Source organism: Dendrobates tinctorius, unplaced genomic scaffold (genome assembly GCF_039654945.1).
Source record: "Dendrobates tinctorius isolate UK_male_01 unplaced genomic scaffold, ASM3965494v1 ptg000034l, whole genome shotgun sequence".
NCBI lineage: Eukaryota > Metazoa > Chordata > Amphibia > Anura > Dendrobatidae > Dendrobates > Dendrobates tinctorius.
Genome location: NW_027361702.1, coordinates 16,285,573 through 16,307,100, shown reverse-complemented (window position 1 = coordinate 16,307,100; position 21,528 = coordinate 16,285,573). Strand labels below are relative to the sequence as shown.

Here is a 21,528-nt window from a genome sequence, read left to right as displayed (position 1 = left end):
AGAGTCTTACCTTCCTTATACTTATCACGCTTCCTAAAACTGAATGTGGACAAAACTGAACTCATCATCTTTCCTTCATCTAACCTAATTCTTCTACCTGATCAATAATGTTTGTAAAGCGCTGTGGAATTAATGGCGCTATATAAATGAGTAAAATAAATACAATAAATAAATCTTTCTAGCATAATAAATAACATCACACATTCCCCTGTACTGGATGTTAGCTGCCTCTGAGTAAACCTTGACTCTGCCCTGTCCTTCAAACCACACATCCAAGCTATATTTCCAGAATCTATTTTTTCCTCAACCCTGAATCTACCCAAATGGATCCAGTTCAAACTACTTACATTGACCTTCAAAGTTGTCCATAATCTGTCTCCTCAGTATATCTCCGTACTAATCTCCTGATATCTTCCAACACGTAACCTCCGGACCTTTAAAGACCTCCTTGTCTCCTTCACACTTATATGCTTCTCACCCAATCGCCTAAAAGACTTCTGCCAAGTTTCTCCCATCCCTGTAATTTTGTGCATCAATACTGACTCCACTGCCACCTCACCACTAACGGAAATGCTGGAAACCCCCCAACCTACTGTCTCCTTCCCCATTATCCTGTAGAATGTAAGCCCGCAATGGCAGGGTCCTCCTTTCTGTATCAGTCTGTCATTATTATTGTGTTCTCTGTAATTTATATTTGTATTTTGTATGTAACCCCTTCTCCTGTACAGAACCATGGAATCAATGGTGCTCAAACAATAGACAATAATAACAATAATAAAGCAATGCTCTCATACAGCCAAATCAGATCTCATGCTTTGCACTGAGGAGGGGCAACACCCCAAAACATTGTGTCTGAAAACTGAGATTCTGATTTGGTTATATCGTATGTCATATGGGTTGATATTGACTTTTAGGATTCCTATATTCGATAGGTGGCACTTGAGTTCAAGTCCTCTTCCTCTCTGAAGACTGTTTTCGGATCATCTAGTACATAGTAAAGTCCATTTTTCTTCAAGTGCCTCCTTATTGTGCATCTTTAGGCTGTGTGCACACGCTGCGGAAAAGGTGCGGATTCATCCGCGCGGATTTTATACAATCCGCAGGTGAAACCGCAGGTCAAAAGACCTGCGGTTTTACCTGTGGATTGCTCTGCGGTTTTGCCCTGCGGTTTTTCATCTCCTCAATGGAGGAGATGGCAAACCGCAGGGGAATCCGCAGAAAGAATTGACATGTCAATTCTTTCTGCGGATTGAAAACCGCAGATAATCCGCGCGGAAAATTCCGCACCGTCTGCACTGCGGTTTTTGATTCCCATAGGGAATCATTGTACTGTACACCGCAGCAGAAACTGCTGCGGGTCCGCAGCGGCCAAAACCGCTGCGGAACCGCAGCAAAATCCGCAGCGTGTGCACACAGCCTTAAACAGCCAGACCGCTAGTTTTCAGAGAGTCCAATATTTCAGCTGGTGTTACATGTGGATTTTTCTGTGCATCCCAAACTATTTTCCTGGCATTTGTCATAAGTCAAAAACAAAATCACCAGGGTATGTAAACTTTTAATCAGGGTCATTTGGATGCTTTGGGTCGCCATTATGATTTAAAAAGAGAAAACACAGTAGTTTGACAATAAATGGCTTCACCCAAACACTAACCATGAGTGGAGAAAAAGTTTTGGTGTTATCATTCATATTCTCTGCAAAAAAGGCCAAGAAAGCAAAAATTCTGCCAGGGTATGTAAACTTTTGAGCACAAGTGTATAGGAAGAATCCAGCCATTTTTGGGTAAAAAATATGCAAAAACTTTATTGTAATTTCAAATAAAGCAGGACACAGGACATTCCCTTTAAGTTTTTGGATTAAATCACAGTCCTTGCTTATGGATCTGGAATGGAGAAGTGGCTTCCTTTCACTCCAGTCACCCTCATCTATCAAACATGAACGACATAACTTCTGTCTAAAATGGGAATATCCCTTGAAGGGTGTCTGTCTCCAGGTTTTTTACATCTAACCTGAGAACAGCATAATGTACATGAAGAGACCCTGATTCCAGTAATGTGTCACTTACTAGACTGCTTGCTGTAGTTTTATCAGCAAGAGGTTATCACTAGAGAACAAGTATACCTGCTGTTATGTAAACTTCATATTCATGAGCTCTGTATAACTCCACCCCCACTACTGATTGGTAAAGGTACTGCAGTCAGATTTACCACTTTCTGCATATGCACAGTGAGAAAGCAGCCAATCAGTGGTGTGGGCGGGGTTATACAGAGCTTATCATTTAGAGCTTTGCTTGATCTGCAGCAGAGAAAGCAGAGATTTTTATAAAAACTGCAGCAAACAGTCTAATAAGTGATACATCACTGGAATCATGGTCTCTACTCCTACATTATGCTGTTCTCAGATGAGAAAGCAAAAACCTGGTGACAGATTCCCTTTAAAAACAAATCAATATGAAGTCAGCACCCACTAGTGGTGGCTCAAGGAAGGAGTTCTGTATAAAAAGATCTTCAAATCCTATAAAGACAGATTTGGATAACAAGAAATATATAAGAATCAAGTAAAAAAAAGTTTTAGACATTAAAAAAATTAAAATAATAAATCTAGAATTCTAGATGCCTTTAAAGATTTCCGTGTAACAACTGTAGCTGCAGACTATTCTGCTAATCATAAAGTGGTGGTCCAGTGACTTGGACCCCACTGAACAATATCCAGCTTATTAAACTGTAGATTTCCTTAAATGTTGAGAACACAGTACTTTAGTAGAATTTCTTGGTATCCTCAACCACCAATCAATTTACAGAGTTTATTGCAACCTTTATCCTCAATAAACATCTCTCATGGAGGATAAAAACAGGATTAGGAATCGGTCCAGCAATAATGTTACAGTAGAGAATTGCATCTTTATCTCCCTACTAAAACTAATGGTAAAAAATTTCATTTTTCTGGGATATATTTCACCCACTGGACAAAACGCTGTTTCCTGGTTTTGATACAGTAGATATATTGACATAATACAAATATCCACATCAGTAAAAATGAAACAAATTCACAAGAAAACACAATTGGGATAAGCTCCCATGGCTTTCTCCCATGGTCATACAACACAAGACCTGATTATGTAATTGTATAGTAAAGGTAGATGTTGTTCTACTCTAATAGCAGAGTGAAATCGAGAAATTAGAAGCCTCTGGCACTCAAGAGATTGAGGCAGCGGTAACATAATAACTGTTGTGTTGTCATAGAAAACATGATTGGTATATTAGGTTCCATGGTTATATTAGATTAATGCTGCATTTATTAGGTTTTCGAACTGATTGTAGTATATTAGGAACACAGAGGGAGACTCGGGGGATATAATACTCCGTTATAACACAAATCACTATTACACAGATGGAGGTGACCTGTACATCCAGGCTCAGTATGATGTCTATTAGTCACTCATGGGACAGGTTGATGTTCTCGCAGATGCCATAAGTCCTCAATTCGCAGAAGCTGCCTTAAATTTTTGGAAATATCTTTGTCCAAAAGGAGGTTATTATTGTATGAATCTATCCTGCTGCTGCAGTGCAGGTAGAAGCTAGCTCTGCTAGGTTGCGATAGAGTGGAGAGAGATCATGCACACAGATGAAGCAGACCTGCTGCAGAGCAGCATATCTACCACCAGATGGCAGCAGAGAAGTCAAACAAGCCGGGTCAAATCCTAGACTGTAGTGCAGTACCAATGGAATAAGCAAACTCAGGGTCAGAGACAAGCCAGGGGGATCAGTAACAGTCAGGAGTGGATATACCAAAGACAAGAGACAAAAGTAGGTCAGGGTCCAAGCCAAGTTCAAGTACCAAGAAGTCCAGACACAAAGGGGACACACAGAGTCGGGACAGGGAGCAGGGAATAACACAGACACGGGTCGAGTTAGGAATAGCAGCAGGACAAATCAGGGTGTAAAAGAGTCAGCTACTCATGCCGTAGGCAGAATTATAACTGACATAGCCTGCAGGACACAGCAGGAAGAAATAGCAAACCTGAATCCAAAATGAGGCCAGGCAAAGTTAACCCTTGACATGATTAGCCTGGGAAAAGGGCAGACAGAACTCAAAACCTGGACTGGACCATGACAGAATCCTTCACAAATGTAGTGTTACACACCTGTACCAGACCCGAGCTTTGCTCCGTTCACCCTGGTCAACTAAACATTTTTGTGCTGCACGTCAGACTTTGCAAGTAACTCAGCTTGCTGCCATGTGATCATCTGTCTAGACCTATAAAATGGCACCAAGACACACACCTGTGTTTTATTATTAAGACTCATAGTTTATCTGTGCATCGTGACCTGCTCAGTAGCTGTCTGCGATCTCCAGGACCTCTGCTACTTCCCTGTGGTTTCCAGGAAATCTGCTATCTCTCTGTGGTCTCCAGGACCTCTGCTAACTCTCTGTGGTCTCCAGCATCTCTGCTACCTGTCTGAGGTCATCAGGACCTCTGCTACCTGTTTGTGGTCTCCAGGACCTCTGCTACCTGTCTACGGTCTCCAGAACCTCTTTTACCTGTCTGTGGTCTCCAGGACTTCTGCTATCTCACTACGATCTCCAGGACCTTTGCGGTCTCCAGCACCTCTGCTCCCTGTCTGCAGTCCACAGGACCTCTGCTACCTCACTGCGGTCTCCAGGTCCTCTGCAACCTCTCTCATAGAATCATAGAATCATAGAATCGTAGAGTTGGAAGGGACCTCCTGGGCCATCTGGTCCAACTCCCTGCTCAAAGCAGGATTCGCGAAATCATCCCAGTCAGGTGCCTGTCCAGCCTCTGTTTGAAGACTTCCATTGAAGGAGAACTCACCACTTCTCGTGGCAGCCTGTTCCACTCATTGATCACTCTAACTGTCAAAAAGTTTTTTCTAATATTTAATCTGTCTCCTCCCATTCAGTTTCATCCCATTGCTTCTAGTCTTTCCTTGTGCAAATGAGAATAAAGTTGATCCTTCTACAATGTGACAGCCCTTTAGATATTTGTAGACAGCTATTAAGTCTCCTCTCAGTCTTCTCTTTTGCAAACTAAGCATTCCCAAATCCTGCAACCTTTCCTCATAAGACAGGGTTTGCAGACCGGTCACCATTCTGGTCGCTCTTTTCTGAACTTGCTCCAGTTTGTTGATGTCTTTTTTAAAATGTGGTGCCCAAAACTGGACGAGGTCTGACCAAAGAGGAGTAGAGGGAAATAATGACTTCACGTGATCTAGACTGTATGCTTCTGTTAATACATCCTAGAATTGCATTTGCCTTTTTTGCTGCTGCATCACACTGTTGACTCATATTCAGTCTGTGTCTATTAGTATACCCAAGTCTTTTTCATATGTGCTGTTGCTTAGCCCTATTCCTCCCATTCTGTATATGCTTTTTTCATTTTTATTGCCCAGATGTAGTACTTTGCATTTTTCCCTGTTATAAACCATTCTGTTAGTTGCTGCCCACTTCTCCAGTTTATTTAAATCTTTTTGAATCCTCTCTCTCTCTTCTCTAGTATTAGCTATCCCTCCTAGCTTTGTAGCTCTGTGGTTTCCAAGATCTCTGCTACCTCTAAGTGATCTCCAGGACCCCTGCTACTTGTCTGTGCGCTCCAGGACCTCTGCTACTTATTTTCCGTGTGCTTCATCTGCTTGCTACACTGACGTCAGTGGTTTGTGTGCCCACCTGGACCTTGGGCTTTGAGGATCCACCTCAACTACTGAGCATAACATGTAAGTGTCCCCTTGGAGAATGAGTGTCCTGTGGGTGGGCTTGGGAGGAACTTAAAGTGTAATTGTCATTTCAAGAGCATTTACAGCAGAATGTCTTTATCTGCCTCTAGCTTCTCTCATCTCCTTCCATAGAATTTTATGAGCACCAACTGGTATATCCTATCTCAGTAAAGTGAACATCTTTCTTCACTGGATACAGATTTTACAAAGTGAAAGATCAATTCTTATGGAGAAAGAAGCAGACTTCTCTGATAAGATATTTTGCAAAGTTTCTTATTTTCATGTGTTCTATTGATTTATGTAAAAAAATTAAAACAACAATTACTCTTTAAATATTCCTCATTAACCAACAGAGATTTTGGTAAGTATGGGTCATCAGACTCCCAGATGGAGTACCACCACTAAAGCCATGCATAGTAGCCTGGGTCCTCATGGTTTGAGTTGGGGGTCTCTTACAACTTCTCATACTGTAAGTCTGAATAATATATAAAAAGTTTTCTTAATCGAGATTTTGACTGTAAAATTAAATAGTTCAGCAGGGTATTTTTAATCTGTTACATTGCATTTTGAAGTTTATACTTTTGTCCTTAGCGGTTGGTAAAAAGTTTGAAAACTTAAAAAAATGAAAGAAAAATAATAGTTAAGAGATCCAAAAATACATTTAGCTTTACCCTGTAGTTCACCATCACTGACACTGAACAAGGCTTTGGAGTTCTGACTTTAGGATAATAAATAGGTTTTGTTCTGAAAAACCAGAAACCTTATATTCACTAACCAAGAAGAACTTTTACCCCAGAGGTCTTTACTTTAGCATGAATCTCGCCGAGAGACAGGTGTGCGCTGTACAGAAGATGGCTAGCACACAGACCCCATCAGTTCATAGATATTAGTTGTGACATCCCATCAGCTTTTACTTCCACCCTCTGAAAACAACACAACAGAGTTTAATCATAGAATGTCACAGACAACTATCCACTGGTGATACTCCCTATATTTGAAAGAAATGTATTCCATGAAGAAATGAACAAACAGGTTTACTGATACGACGCGTTTCGGCTTTTACAATCAAGCCTTGATCAGATATCTAAGGATAGGTCCTCAATATCAGATCGTGGGGGTCCTTAAACCCAGAACCTCCACCAAGTAGCAAAGGCCGGACGTAAACGCATGGAATTCGATTGAATAGGATCAGTTCTGCAGAATCCAAAGTTGGCCACCACTTAGAGTGGCGCCATTCCAAGTGTTTACGTCTAGTCGCCACCAGAGCTTGTGACAGCTGATCAGTGAGGGTTGCTGACCAATCTCATATTGATAACCTAACCTATTTCATGGCTGAGCCATCACTGTGTAATCCTTGTAATAACAAAAAAGGTTTATAACTGGCTTTTTTAAACCAGAGACAGATGACATGTACACACCAAGCAAAGGCATGGCTTCAATTTCAGGCACAAGGTTACAAATATAATAAACTGTTTGTGTCATTAACTCATCTGATTCCGATTTTCCAGAAACGGTCTCTTTCAGGAGCAGTCAGGAGGAGTAAATCTACTAGGGGGCAATTACGTGGTCTGGTTGACCAGCCAATCACTGGAGCTGGTCAGCAGGCCAATAAAGAGACTGGTTTGGGGGCGCGACCTATTTAAACCCCATAAACCTGTCACCAGTTGCAGCTGTTTTATACTATTAGATACAACATAATCTGATGTGCGTTTTGGGCTGCTCAGATTCCATGACTTTTTTCACCATTCTATTGATTAACCCCTGGAATCACTAGCTAGTTTAGCACTTGGACTTTTGACTCCCCCTTGCTCTTTGTTTCTAATGGACCTACTGGACTATCACCTTGCTTCCTTATTGCCCTCTGCTTCCAACTAGGCATAGAGTCGTAGAATGTTAGAGTTGGAGGGACCTCCAGGGTCATCGTGTCCAACCCCCTGCTCAATGCAGAAGTCACTAACATCTCAGACAGATGTCTGTCCAACCTCTGTATAGAATCATAATAAACAATTTTCTTCTCTGGTCTTCCCGAGACTCGAACTCACAATCTTAAGTTCTCAGGCGGCAGCTCTGGCTTACATTAGACTTGTTAGGTTTAGCTTGCTCCACCAGCAGCAAAGTCCAGATATCAGTAGAGAAATTAAAGGGAAAAACCAAAGAGCCCTGGACCCTGCAAGCGGAACAACAAGCCCCAAGCCAAACCATGGGATTTGGCTGATTTATAACACTTTTCAAAGCATAATGTACAGTATATATATATAATATTGATTTGTAAAACAATACATACTGAAGAAGCAAAATTGGGCTTGGGCATTGGGGTTTCCATAAATTGTTGGTCAGAAATGATTATTCATTTACCTTTTGCACATTTATCATTCACAATACTGCAAAAAAAAAGGGTATAAATCCCACTCACCATGACTGATACATGTAGAACATGGAGTTGTTCATCCAGTTCTTGCACAGGCTCTTGCAATGTTGGGGGGGTGCTAAATGAAGTTTGTTCATTCATCCGTAGAGACACATGAAAGTAAAGGGTTCCATTTTCCAGCCACTTCTGGGTCCAGTGTACAAGAGACATGTCTTCAATACTGCCAGACATCTCTGAAAACACAGGAGAAAGAAAAAACAAAACAGTAGGTAAAAATATCACGCACAGTGTAAAATAATAAAGTTAGAACATGTAACTTATCTGCGAAATGTCACCATGGCACAAATACTATATAGTCATATAATTTACCGCACAAACAGTATAAATAGTATTTCTGGTATATAATATTTGTGCTAGTTGTAATATTAGCAAGCCACTACAAAAAATGTGCCTAGTTTTCATAAACCCCCATGGGAGAGCAGACTAAATATCTTCCTAGTGTAGAATCATGAATCAAACGAAACATCATTTTACTTTTTTATAACAATATAATCCAAATAAAATAATTACCAGCCTACTGCACTGAGAATTCACTTGTAGCTCATTGGTAAAATCAATCTTTAGTACAGGAGATAGGAGGCAGTGAGACACACAAAGTTTCTGCCACTGCTTCTATTACGTTTTCTATCTTATGACAGTGCTGGATTCACAGCAACACTGCTTAATACTGCAGTTTTAATGTCCTCTGTGCTGCTGCTTCAAATGCTGTGTGGAAGGAGCTCTTATTCTCTCTGTCTATTTACTGGAGACATTAGAAAACTGAAAACTAGAAATAGAGCCTGAAGAAGAATGCAGATACAAGTCATATAATGGTCTGATAGAGTGATACTACACAAGTCATTTGCATCTCAGCTTATTCTAAAAAAATCACTTGACATGACAGACTAACAACAGTCTATAACATGTACATTTATTGGTGGAGTACTGATGGGGTCGTTGTACTATTAACCCCTTTCTGACATAGGATGCACCTGTATGTCCTACATCGCATGGGCCTCCCAGAAGCAGAGGCGCACACCTATCATGATGAGGCCACCTGTTTTTCCTGCTGCCCTGGCCCTTTAAATCATCGAGCACGGCGGATTTACAGGTGCGCGCGCTCACGCAAGCATCAGTGAGTCAGTGGCCAGGTGCTCTGCACATAGGGGTTAAGGACGTTCTTTGTGGGCGGTCTTCTCTCCCCTTCTCCTGCCCCTGGATGAAATGCGCCGCTGAATGTATCAGGTCAGGCATCCGGAGGTGATCCTAGTACCCGCGCGCTCCTGAGCCAATCGCTGTTATTCTATTCAGTCAGTAACGTCACACCAGGTCTGGGTGAGTGAGTGCTAGCTGGGCTGATGTATATACAGGGTCTGGGGGCTGGTTGGGATGATGTATATACAGGGGCTGGGCTGATGTATATACAGGGGCTGGCTGTGGCTGATGTATATTCAGGGGCTGGGGGCTGGCTGTGGCTGGGCTGATGTATATACAGGGTCTGGGGGCTGGCTGTGGCTGATGTAGGGGCTGGGGGCTGGCTGTGGCTGGGCAGATGTATATACAGTGGCTGGGGGCTGGCTGGGCTCATGTATATACAGGGGCTGGGGGCTGGCTGTGGCTAATGCATATACAGGGGCTGGGGGCTGGCTGTGGCTGATGTATATACAGGGGCTGGGGCTGGCTGTGGCTGGGCTGATGTATATACAAGTGGTGCTGGGCTCAGTGGGCTGGGACTGGACCTGGTGATGATGTATATACAGGTGGTGCTGGGCTCAGTTGGCTGGGGCTGGTGATGATATATACAGGTGGTGCTGGGCTCAGTGGGCTGGGGCTGGACCTGGTGATGCATATACAAGTTGTGCTGGGCTCAGTGGGCTTAGGCTGGACCTGGTGATGTATATACAGGTGCTAGGCTCAGTGGGCTGGGGCTGGTGATGATATATATACAGGTGCTGCTGGGCTCAGAGGGCTGGGGCTGGTGATGATCTATATACAGGTGGTGCTGGGCTCAGTGGGCTGGTGATGATAAATACAGGTGCTGGGCTCAGTGGGCTAGGGCTGGTGATGATATATACAGGTGGTGCTGGGCTTAGTGGGCTGGGGCTGGTGATGATGTATACAGTTGTGGCCAAAAGTATTGACACCCCTGCAATTTTGTCAGATAATACTCAGTTTCTTCCTGAAAATGATTGCAAACACAAATTCTTTGTTATTATTATCTTCATTTAATTTGTCTTAAATGAAAAAACACAAAAAGAATTGTCCTAAAGCCAAATTGGATATAATTCCACACCAAACATAAAAAAGAGGGTGGACAAAAGTATTGGCACTGTTCGAAAAATCATGTGATGCTTCTCTAATTTGTGTAATTAACAGCACCTGTAACTTACCTGTGGCACCTAACAGGTGTTGGCAATAACTAAATCACACTTGCAGCCAGTTGACATGGATTAACGTTGACTCAACCTCTGTCCTGTGTCCTTGTGTGTACCACATTGAGCATGGAGAAAAGAAAGAAGACCAAAGAACTGTCTGAGGACTTAAGAAACCAAATTGTGAGGAAGTATGAGCAATCTCAAGGCTACGAGTCCATCTCCAAAGACCTGAATGTTCCTGTGTCTACCGTGCACAGTGTCATCAAGAAGTTTAAAGCCCATGGCACTGTGGCTAACCTCCCTAGATGTGGATGGAAAAGAAAAATTGACAAGAGATTTCAACGCAAGATTGTGCGGATGTTGGATAAAGAACCTCGACTAACATCCAAACAAGTTCAAGCTGCCCTGCAGTCCGAGGGTACAACAGTGTCAACCCGTACTATCCGTCAGCGTCTGAATGAAAAGGGACTGTATGGTAGGAGACCCAGGAAGACCCCACTTCTTACCCCGAGACATAAAAAAGCCAGGCTGGCGTTTGCCAAAACTTACCTGAAAAAGCCTAAAACATTTTGGAAGAATGTTCTCTGGTCCGATGAGACAAAAGTAGAGCTTTTTGGGCAAAGGCATCAACATAGAGTTTACAGGAGAAAAAAGAGGCATTCAAAGAAAAAAACACGGTCCCTACAGTCAAACATGGCAGAGGTTCCCTGATGTTTTGGGGTTGCTTTGCTGCCTCTGGCACTAGACTGCTTGACCGTGTGCATGGCAAATTGAAGTCTGAAGGCGACCAACAAATTTTGCAGCATAATGTAGGGCCCAGTGTGAGAAAGCTGGGTCTCCCTCAGAGGTCGTGGGTCTTCCAGCAGGACAATGACCCAAAACACACTTCAAAAAGCACTAGAAAATGGTTTGAGAGAAAGCACTGGAGACTTCTAAGGTGGCCAGCAATGAGTCCAGACCTGAATCCCATAGAACACCTGTGGAGAGATCTAAAAATGGCAGTTTGGAGAAGGCACCCTTCTAATATCAGGGACCTGGAGCAGTTTGCCAAAGAAGAATGGTCTAAAATTCCAGCAGAGCATTGTAAGAAACTCATTGATGGTTACCGGAAGCGGTTGGTCGCAGTTATTTTGGCTAAAGGTTGTGCAACCAAGTATTAGGCTGAGGGTGCCAATACTTTTGTCTGGCCCATTTTTGGAGTTTTGTGTGAAATGATCAATGTTTTGCTTTTTGCTTCATTCTCATTTGTGTTTTTTCATTTAAGACAAATTAAATGAAGATAATAATACCAAAGAATTTGTGTTTGCAATCATTTTCAGGAAGAAACTGAGTATTATCTGACAAAATTGCAGGGGTGTCAATACTTTTGGCCACAACTGTATATGTGGTGGGCTTAGTGGGCTGGGGCTGGTGATGATTTATATACAGGTATGGGGCTCATTATACTGTATGGAGCAGTTTCATTCACCTTTTTCATTCTAAAATTTTACAACCTGAACGACCATGGCTCGCCCCCCCCTAGTTTTGATCCTGGGTACGCCTATGCTACATCGGGTGCTGGAGTATTGTGGGGTCTCATGAGCTGAGCCCACTCCAGACCTGCCTCTAACAGTACCAGCCAGAGCAAGCTTCAGTCACTGCTGTTTACTCATTTAGATGCCACTGTATATTGCAATGTGCCAATATAAAGCACACATTATCAAACAATCTCAAGTTTAAGTCCCTCAAAGGGTTTAAAAAAAATGAAAAGCAAAAGTTTAAATAAACTCCCTGTCTAAAAGCTTCATCCCACCAAAAATGCAAGAAAAAGTTATTAAAACATTGAATGCAACCCAAAATGATACCAAAAAAACAACAGCTCATAGCAGCAATTTAAAACTCAACTTGGTCACATAAAAAATAAAGAAATATTAGAATATTAATATATTAAATATATAAATTAAATATAGACTATTAAAATAAAAAAAAATCACAATCCCTCATACACTTCTAAAATACTTTTTCAGAAGCACAAAAGGCAACACAAGCTAAATATTATATTATTTGTTTATATAATGCCATCATATTCCACAGCGCTTTACAGACATTATCGGCACTGTCCCCGATGGGGCTCACAATCTAAACTCCCTATCAGTATGTCTTTGAAATGTGGGAGGAAACCGGAGTACCCGAAGGAAATCTACGCAAACTCCTCGTAGATGTCCTTGGTGGGATTTCCTTTGCAGCATTTTTACAAACTTTAAAACTTTTATGGTAAAAGGAAAAACTATTTTTTATAAAGACTCAAGCGGTCAAAATAAAATCCGACTTCACCTTTTTATGTTCCTCATGCTTTCTGAGCCTTCATTCTTTGTTGAAGTGATTGTCATACTGATGTCAATGTTTGTTAGTAGTGATTAATATGTGCAGATGGCAGACGTATAATGTATCACCTCTTGGATCTCTTCCAGGCGCCGCTTGCAGATTTTAATACTCTATTACTGTCTTTTATCTGGGTATCACAACCATATTTTTCCATGGCTCTATAGCAAGTTCTACAAGGATTGAACATAATGGAGATAACGCCACAGGAACTGTTATTAAAGAAGTTAAGATGCTTCATCTAACAAGAGATTACTATAAAAAGGGAATAAGATGAGTGAGACAAAAGGCAGGTACATATCCGCAAGCCTATAAGTTGGAGCCGTAAACAAGGGATAACAATTTTATGAAAAGGAGAAGGTTCATTAGATGTTCAGTACTGAAATCTGGCTTCTAAGTACCTGGAAAGCTAAGATACCATTAAATGAGGAGACTTAGATAAACCTTTGCGTTCTCGAGAATTACTGATGGAAGGAAGCTTCATTGCAGATGGGAGTAGAATGGATATGACAATGGTGTATGCACATAAAAAACTAAAATGAACTATGCAAACTAAATAATCGGATTTTTTTTTACATTTATAGATCTAGTCCTCATTCTTCTCAACAGTTACTAAAACAGATTTAGTCACTAGAGAACGTAGATCCTCTAAGCCCAAGGTCCTGGTTGGTGTACTGACCCGCTGACGTTGATGAAGCAAGCTGGAAGACACTTTCTGAGTGAGGATGTGGCACATTTAGGATCTTGGGAGGAGAAGGAAGTTGGCAGGGATTAATGCAGGTTAAGCATGGTGTGCACAGAAGGTGGAGCTCACCAAAGAAAGTCTTGAATCTCAAGCCAAAGATACAAGTGTGTGTTTCAATGGGCCTTACATAGGTCTGGGGAGATGATGTCGTTGATTCATGCAGGGCAACTTGAAAATCCTGACGTGGAGCACAGCAGAGGGCAGCGAACCCAGGAGAAGGGAGCGGAGCCCCGGATACAGGTGTGAAATATACATTCTAATTTCCAGGAGAATAGTGGCACTTCATCATCATCTAAGACGCAGTTAGTATTAATGCAGTTCTTGCCAGTATGTATTTTTTAAAAAATACAAATAGGTCTTCACTGTTTTGTTTTTGTTTCTTGAAAAACTCTTTATTCACATATAAATATGAGACCCAATCCTCTATATTTTGCTTGGAGTAACACATTCTTCCATTTGTATAAAGTGGCAAAGAGCAAAGCTTCGAGTAGCTGCATTCTGTTACTTCTTCACCATTATTCGATGGCACAGGGTTGGGCACAAGTTCCTTTCAGACGCTTTATCTAAACATTTATGTTGTGGTCTTGATGGAAATTTTCAGGCATTTACTCAATATTAACTGTTGTTATTGGTATCTCAACTGGACATACATAAAATATTGATGGGTTAAGGACCATTTTCTAGATCCCAACTGAACCCACTGGATCTCAGTTCACAGAGAAGATATGGCTGTCAATGTGCCTTATGCTTATCACTGCAAACATGTTGTTACCTGTCCTAACACCAGTGCCAGGTGCTGCTCCTTTCTCCCATGGTCATCTTCCTTTTCTATAGTCTATGCAGGGTTTTCCAAGTAATCACACAATGACGTTTTAGGCTGGCTCAGGTGGCTAGTGTTGCCTGAGTATTCGGTATTTTTTCATTCCGTTACCATGTGTACTTCAAGAGTTTGCCTGACCATACATTCTGTAAGCATATTCCTGCTTGTTTTCATCTATCTGAATTTACTTCCTGGCTCAGACCCCAGACCTGTGATAACCATTTGTCTGCTGTAATTATAGTATAACAAACTCTTCTCTGATAACACTGGTGTTGTTCACATTACAATGCTGCTGCAACAGTGCATAATTTTAGTATCCAGTTTGCCCAGTTCATCACTCCCGCTGGCGGTTAACCATTTGTTTGTTGATTGCATGTCTTTGCCACTGACCATCAGTCCAGTGACAGCATACAACTTTGCCACTATCCATTTGATTGCTGCAAGTTCAGGACTGATTATACATTTACAGCTCTTGTGTATATCTTTGTTCCTGGCTCTGTGATTTCCGGTGTTTACTGCTCTGCTTGTCTACCATCCTGTTTCTCACTGAACCACTTGTGTCCGTCAAGTCCTACCCACTTTATTATCACCTTCAGACCATGTTGCTCACACTGACTTATTTTAATAGCTAAGCTAGCCTACATCTTCAACGGAAACTGACTTAGCGTTTGAAATAAGCAGTCATCTAGCCCTCTTCACAAACTGCTCTGGTCACAAGCTGACCCAAGAAACACAGGCCTATGTCATGTATCTGACTGGAATTCAAGCTGTCAGGAATCAGTAGCTCTGTTAAGCTCACCAGGTGCGGATGGGCACATGAACCTTGAGCGTTGATGCAGCAAGCCGGAAGGCACATGGCCGTGAGGACTTGGCACACTCTGGGATCTCAGGAGAAGCAAGAATGATAAAGTGGAATCCAGCAGGGATGGAAGCAAGTAAAGCACAGTATGGACAGAAGGTGGAGCACACCAAACATAGAGGTCTAGAGTGTCAATCCCAAAACACAGGTGTGTGTGTGTCAATGGGGCTTAAATAGTCTAGGAAGATGACATTCATTCACACAGAGCAACTTACAAAACCTGACATGGAGCATAACAGAGGGCAGCGGACCCAAGAGAGGGGAGCGAAGCCCGGGATACCTGGGACACGTGTAACAAGCCTATCATACCTATATTAGAAAATGTTTACATTGAAAAAATATAAATGGGCAATACAGTGGCTCAGTGGTTAGCACTGTTGCAAATCCCACCAAAGACAATGTCTGCAAGGAGTTTGTATGGTCTCCCCATGTTTGCGTGTGTTTCCTCCGGGTTCTCCGGTTTCCTCCCACACTCGAAAGACATACTGATAGGGAATTTAGAATGTGAGCCCCAATGGGGACAGTGATGATAATGACTATAGAGTGCTGTTGAATATGAGAGTGTTATATAAGCAAAGAATAATAAATACAGGTTGCGCCGGAACACATCTCTCACCATCACCACCCATAGACCCGCACCCAGGTACTTTTATACAAATTTCTGTAGAAACTTAATATAAAAATCTAATTTATAAATAATATTCTGCTAGAGGACCTCATAAACTTACAATAAGGTGATGTGTTTCAGCATTCACATACAAATCCGAGACCCAAATCCTTTAAACTTTGCTTTGGCAAAGAGCAAAGAATTGAGTAGCTGCTCTCTGCTGCTCCCTCGCAGCTTCTAAAGAAGGTTTGGAGGTTTCTGCAGAGCAGATTGTGGATGGAAAGACAATAATATTGGGCAGAGAAGAACTCTGCTCTACATGGATACACAGGTAACCTACTCACTGTCTCTGTTTTATGTATGTCAGTTACCTAATAACCTATATTACTTTTTTCTCTCTAGCGATTTAGTTGCTTGTTCTTCTGCTACTTTAATTCTTGCTTATAATGGAAATCATGCCAAATTTCAAGGTGAGCTTATACCCGTCTGCATAAGGAAAACTGCAATGGGGGGTTACCAGTTAACAGTCTGTGATGAAACGGGAGCTGGATCTCAGACGCCTATTAACCCCTGAGGTGCCAGGTAATTTTAGGTCAGCGTTTGGGAGGAGGGTTGAGATGAGTAGCTAAAATGATTGCTTCTTTTTTTCCAGAACAAGTTGTGATCTCCAGTGTCATCATTTTAGGGTACATACAACGTATTGGTTACATTTTTTCATTTTCTGGGACGAATAACTAAGAAAAAAGTAATTCTACCACTTTTTTTTTAACATTTCACATTTTGTGATGTTCACGCATTATTCTGCGGGTCAGGACATTTATGGCTATACTGCAAGAAGTTGAATACTTTTTTTTCTGTTCTACTATACAGTAATTATATTTTAACAATGAAATTGTTTGTTTTTCTGACACCTTATTCTTAAAATCAAAACTTTTTACATTTTTGACTGACACATCTACTGTATGTGAAGGCTTCATTTTTTCAAGATGAGCTGAAGTTTTTAATGAAACCATTATGGGGTACAGACGAGACGACTCAGGAATCGATATTACTTTTTATTCCTTTTTTCATCTGGCAATTTAATTGACACATCAACTTTATTTTTCAGGTTGATACAGTTTTAGTGATACCCAATTTACAACTTATTATGTCTTTTATGCTTTACTGCTTTGGTACAATAAAGTCACTTTTTTTTAAATTCTTTGTGCATTCCCCCTTATAGCAACTTTTATAGACTTGTAAAACAGGAGGATAAGAACAGATATGTGGCATAAACAGCAATAGCAGCAGAACTGTCCTGCCTTCTTGTATTCTTAGTGTAAAATCCCTTAGCTCAAAGTAGCTTTTTGAAAAGAGCGAATCGGGCAACATTTAAATTTCCCTGTTCGCTCAAATTTTCCTGGAAAATTTGATTCACAAGTTATTCTTCACAACTTTAAAGTCCCTTATTATACTCTGGGGTCTACACAAACCCAAGAGCATAACAAGGGTAATATTTAAAAATTAAAGAAAAATTCTTATATTCTATATTCATTTCAGCCCTCTCCTCTCTAGCCCCTCCACTCTTCATCATCACCCATGCGGTCCTTGATGCATCTTCAGATCACAGCTGCTTGTGCTGAAATTGCTGGGCCTCTCAGTCTGGGCAGGGACATGCGACTTTCATGTGGTTCGGGAGGGTTCTGTGCATGAGCAGGCGAGGTCACGGAGTACGTTCTGATATCATGACACTGTGATCTTTTGCGTGTTTATGGAGAATTCTTCTGGGTTACATCAAAGCTGGAAGTCCTGGCCCAGCATGAGAGGGATTTAAAGAGAGCCCCAGCGCATGCGCACTGCAGTACTTTGCTCTGCCCTTGACAGGGCAGAGAAGTACGCCTGCGCAGGAGCGCGATGGCGAGGAGCTATGAAGCAAGCAGGAGCATGGTGCCGAGGAGACGCAGCATCACAAGAAGCAAGCAGGAGGGCGGCATAGCAAGAAAAACAGAGGTGCTGGACTAAGACCAGCGATGCCCATCAAACAGGAACGCTCCACAGGTGAGTGTAATGAAAGTTATTTTTCATCTCTTACAAGTTGGATTGGGGACAGATATACAACATTATAGAATTTTGGGTATAAGCCCTGAAAGGCGATGGCCGTATCTCTTACCGGCCAAAACTGGTGACAGGTTTGCTTTAAACGCGAGCGGAGGAGATCTGAAGATGCGACTAAGACCGGGCGGGTGATGCAAAAGGACCGGAGTGTTGAGGGGTAAGGTAAGTATAAAGATTTTTTTTTAACATTTTGTTGACCTTTTACAGTTTAGAAAAATGGCAGAAATTTTTTTCAATAAAAAAACTACAAAAAAATATACATTTTGACAAATTTTTTCTAAAATTTGAGTAGAATTCAATTCAACTTGAATTTATTCACTTAACTCCAGTAGCCACTGACCAATTCAGGGCCCTGCTATTGGTCACTGACTGGCTCTCCTGATTGGTCATTTATGCAGACCATGTGATTTGCCAAAAGTGATGTAATCCAGGCAGGCACCACACAGCATCTATGTCAGGGCCACTGCTTATGACTGTAGGAGGAGACAAAGGCAACGGCCCTGAAGCAGTTGATCATTACGGGTGTTCAAAAAGGTATATTTATGACAAGGTGTACACTGGCAAACAAAGATTAAAGCTTAGCAGTGATTTACGTGAATTTCAAAACATAGTACTGCCATCATAATACCATCATACAGTGGTTGTACACCAGCGCTAAGACTTGCTTAGATTCTATTTCTGTCATGCTTAAAAAATACATTGGACTAAAGCTTCTCTACTGGGAATGATAAGAAAATTAGAAGTCAACGAAGACTTCTATGACGGTAAAATGGCACGAGGCGGCTGTACAGGCTCATTTACATAGGTCACAGGACTCAGAGGTGACTTTTAAAGTTCTCAGTAATTCACAGATGAGTGGAATTAATTCTAAACGAGGAAAATGCTGATGTTTTTCAGCAGCTCCTAAAGATACAACTTCACACTTTATCGTTCTAAATCAGTGACTGACAAAGGGGAATTAATTTCTCGTGAAAGCGATCTGTAATAGATCATGTGCTTGACAACGTCTATTCATATCTGGTAAGGAATAAAATCAGAATTTGAAGAATGTAGAAATATCATTCCATTGATGTTTAACAATATGTCACACACATCCCAAATATAGTATGCAACACCAAATTATTGCTGCCATAAGGCGCTTAATTTATGCCACCATCAGGCGGTTATCTAAGTCTAGAACAGGCCATTTGCCCCTATTCTGGATCATTTTGAGGGTTTTTGTACAGGTTTGAAGAGTTATAGAATCTTTTCCTATTCGGATACTCAGACAATTCTTGCATCTCTTTTTCGTGACACACGGGTTGTAATTTTTAAGTTATCTTCATGCTCTCTTCTTTTAGTTTTTTGCTGATATCGTATGTTATCGGTCTGAAAATAAAGAAAAAATATGTCTGTTTTCACATCTTTTTTTAACCAAGGAACCACTAAAATATAATTTATGTTTTGTTCCCCAATCTGTAACAAATATTTTTATATATGGGACACATTTAGAATTTTTGACGAGGCTATTAACAACGATTTGATTTGGCCTTAGCTTTTTTAAAAAAAAAAAAAGTATTTATTTTATTATGCTTTTTATTTATTTTTCATTTACTTCACATATTCTGCCTCCCTCATAAGATTATAAAAGACCATTAGGGGCATTTTTACAATTAAATACTTTTTTTTATTTGATTTCTCCTGTAACTTGGGATGGAATATTTACCCCAGTTACAGTGGAAATTCAGCCTCCTGGTTGCACAGCAGAGCTGTGTGGGTCTCCAAGGACCAGGCAACCCCAATTCAATCCCTACACCGAGTGTTCACATAATCATTAGGTTGGAGGAAGAAAGTGCCACCAGGCCACCAGTGCTTGCTATTCTGTATGCACAGTGCTGGTTCAGCGTCTATGACCTTTTCTGTGTGGAATCAGGCTGTGTCTAATAGTCAACTCCCCGCTTCTGATTGTGCATGATGTCATACTAAGCAGTGATGGCTTTGAATGACTTTATAGTCTATGGTCAGTCCAGAAGTAATGTAGAAGTTTCTAAACCTTTTTTTCTGTAAGCTGGAAATATAGCTTCGATAAATATTGCGATAGGGATAATGATCTTATTTTGCTGTCATTCAGAAAATAGTAACTGAAGTGTGCTGTCAGAACTACTCTGATCTGTACATACACTGTAAGGCTGATTAATAATTGCCTTTGAATAGTGCAGTGTTTTCAGCCTGTATTTTATTTGCACCTTTTTTAAAGTTTATTTTATACTGTATGTATTGAAATGTTTTTTGCTTAGATTTGTCATTGTTTTTGGAGTTTTTACAGCTTTTTGGCTGAAAAGTCTCAAAATGTTTACGCAAATAATCTCTGGCCCCCTTTGGAGTGGTGTTACATACGCTTTAATTTTTGGGGGGGCAAATGTTGCTACATTTTAACCAAACATGCAACATCTTCTGCTTAATTGTGTCAAAAAAGGTAAAGACAAAAATAAAGAGCATTTTTAATTTTTGAGCAAAATTCACGAATTACGGCCACCGTTTTGAAGAGTTTGGCAGAAAAACGTCAACGGACACCATGGGACAATAAAAAAGAAATAAAAAAAAGCAAATAATGAATCCGGCCCTAAGTCTTGTGTATGGGTCTCCAAACATCGAGTATAGACGATTGGGGAAGCAGAGTTTCCATAATGTGCTCACTGTCGGAGGAGCAGAGTTCACACAGTGCTTTCACTGTGACTCTATATCCTTGTGAACAGGTCCGGACCGCCCATCTGCCTTTGCCACAACTGCTACAGGATCACACTACTGCACAGCGCTCTCAATGTGACTGTAGCATCTCTACTGTACAGACTTGGCTCCTGCACTCCTCTCATGTGGTGGCTAATTAGGAGAGAACGCACATGGTGGAGACTCCACTTCTTCTTGTATTTTCTGTTTTTAAGTAGCAAAAAAGGGTAAAGTGGTTATCTGAGATTTTAGCTAGTTTTTATTATGGTGCTAAGAACTTACAGGCAAGCATTGCCAACTGCCTGCCTGACAGAGATCTATCTCTGGTCAGGCAGAAATTCTCCTTTTTATCCTGACCTCGGCTATGTATATTGAAACAATGCTGCCTGCCATGACCTCGGATTGTCTGACCACAACTTTGCTTCTGTCCACCTGTACCTCGTACCAATGACTCTGACCGGTCAGTCAACTGATGCAATGCCGGGGACTACCCTGAAGTGGTGCCTGGTGTCTACTGGTGGCAAAACCTATCCTCACCATCACAGGCTCTAGTGAGTACCTGGTAGTCGCTTAGTCGCGCCCTTCCAGGGTAAGTCTGGCTCAAGGTGCAGTGGGTCCACACCCACTAACATTACAAGAGGCACTGGCTCAATTTGGAGAGTATGGATTACCGGTGTGGCCGCTGGACGAAAGTCCTGCAAATCAATTTGCTTATCTCTAAGGGCAGCTAATACTATTACAATATTAAATACTTTCCAGCTAAAAAATGAAAAAAAAATGTTTTCCTCTTTAATATCAAAATTCAGACTCAAAATCTTGTTTTC

At 41.3% G+C, this 21,528-nt stretch overlaps 1 protein-coding gene across 2 annotated transcripts in view; it reads right to left on the bottom strand.

Annotated features, from left to right (window-relative positions):
- ASTN2 (astrotactin 2) overlaps positions 1-21,528 on the bottom strand; it is a 1,339,273-nt gene that overhangs the window by 1,188,517 nt on the left and 129,228 nt on the right. For both annotated transcript variants that reach the window (XM_073573127.1, XM_073573126.1), the window contains exon 2: positions 8,144-8,331. In XM_073573127.1, coding sequence (XP_073429228.1) covers positions 8,144-8,331 — 188 coding nt within the window. The remainder of the gene's footprint in view (positions 1-8,143; positions 8,332-21,528) is intronic.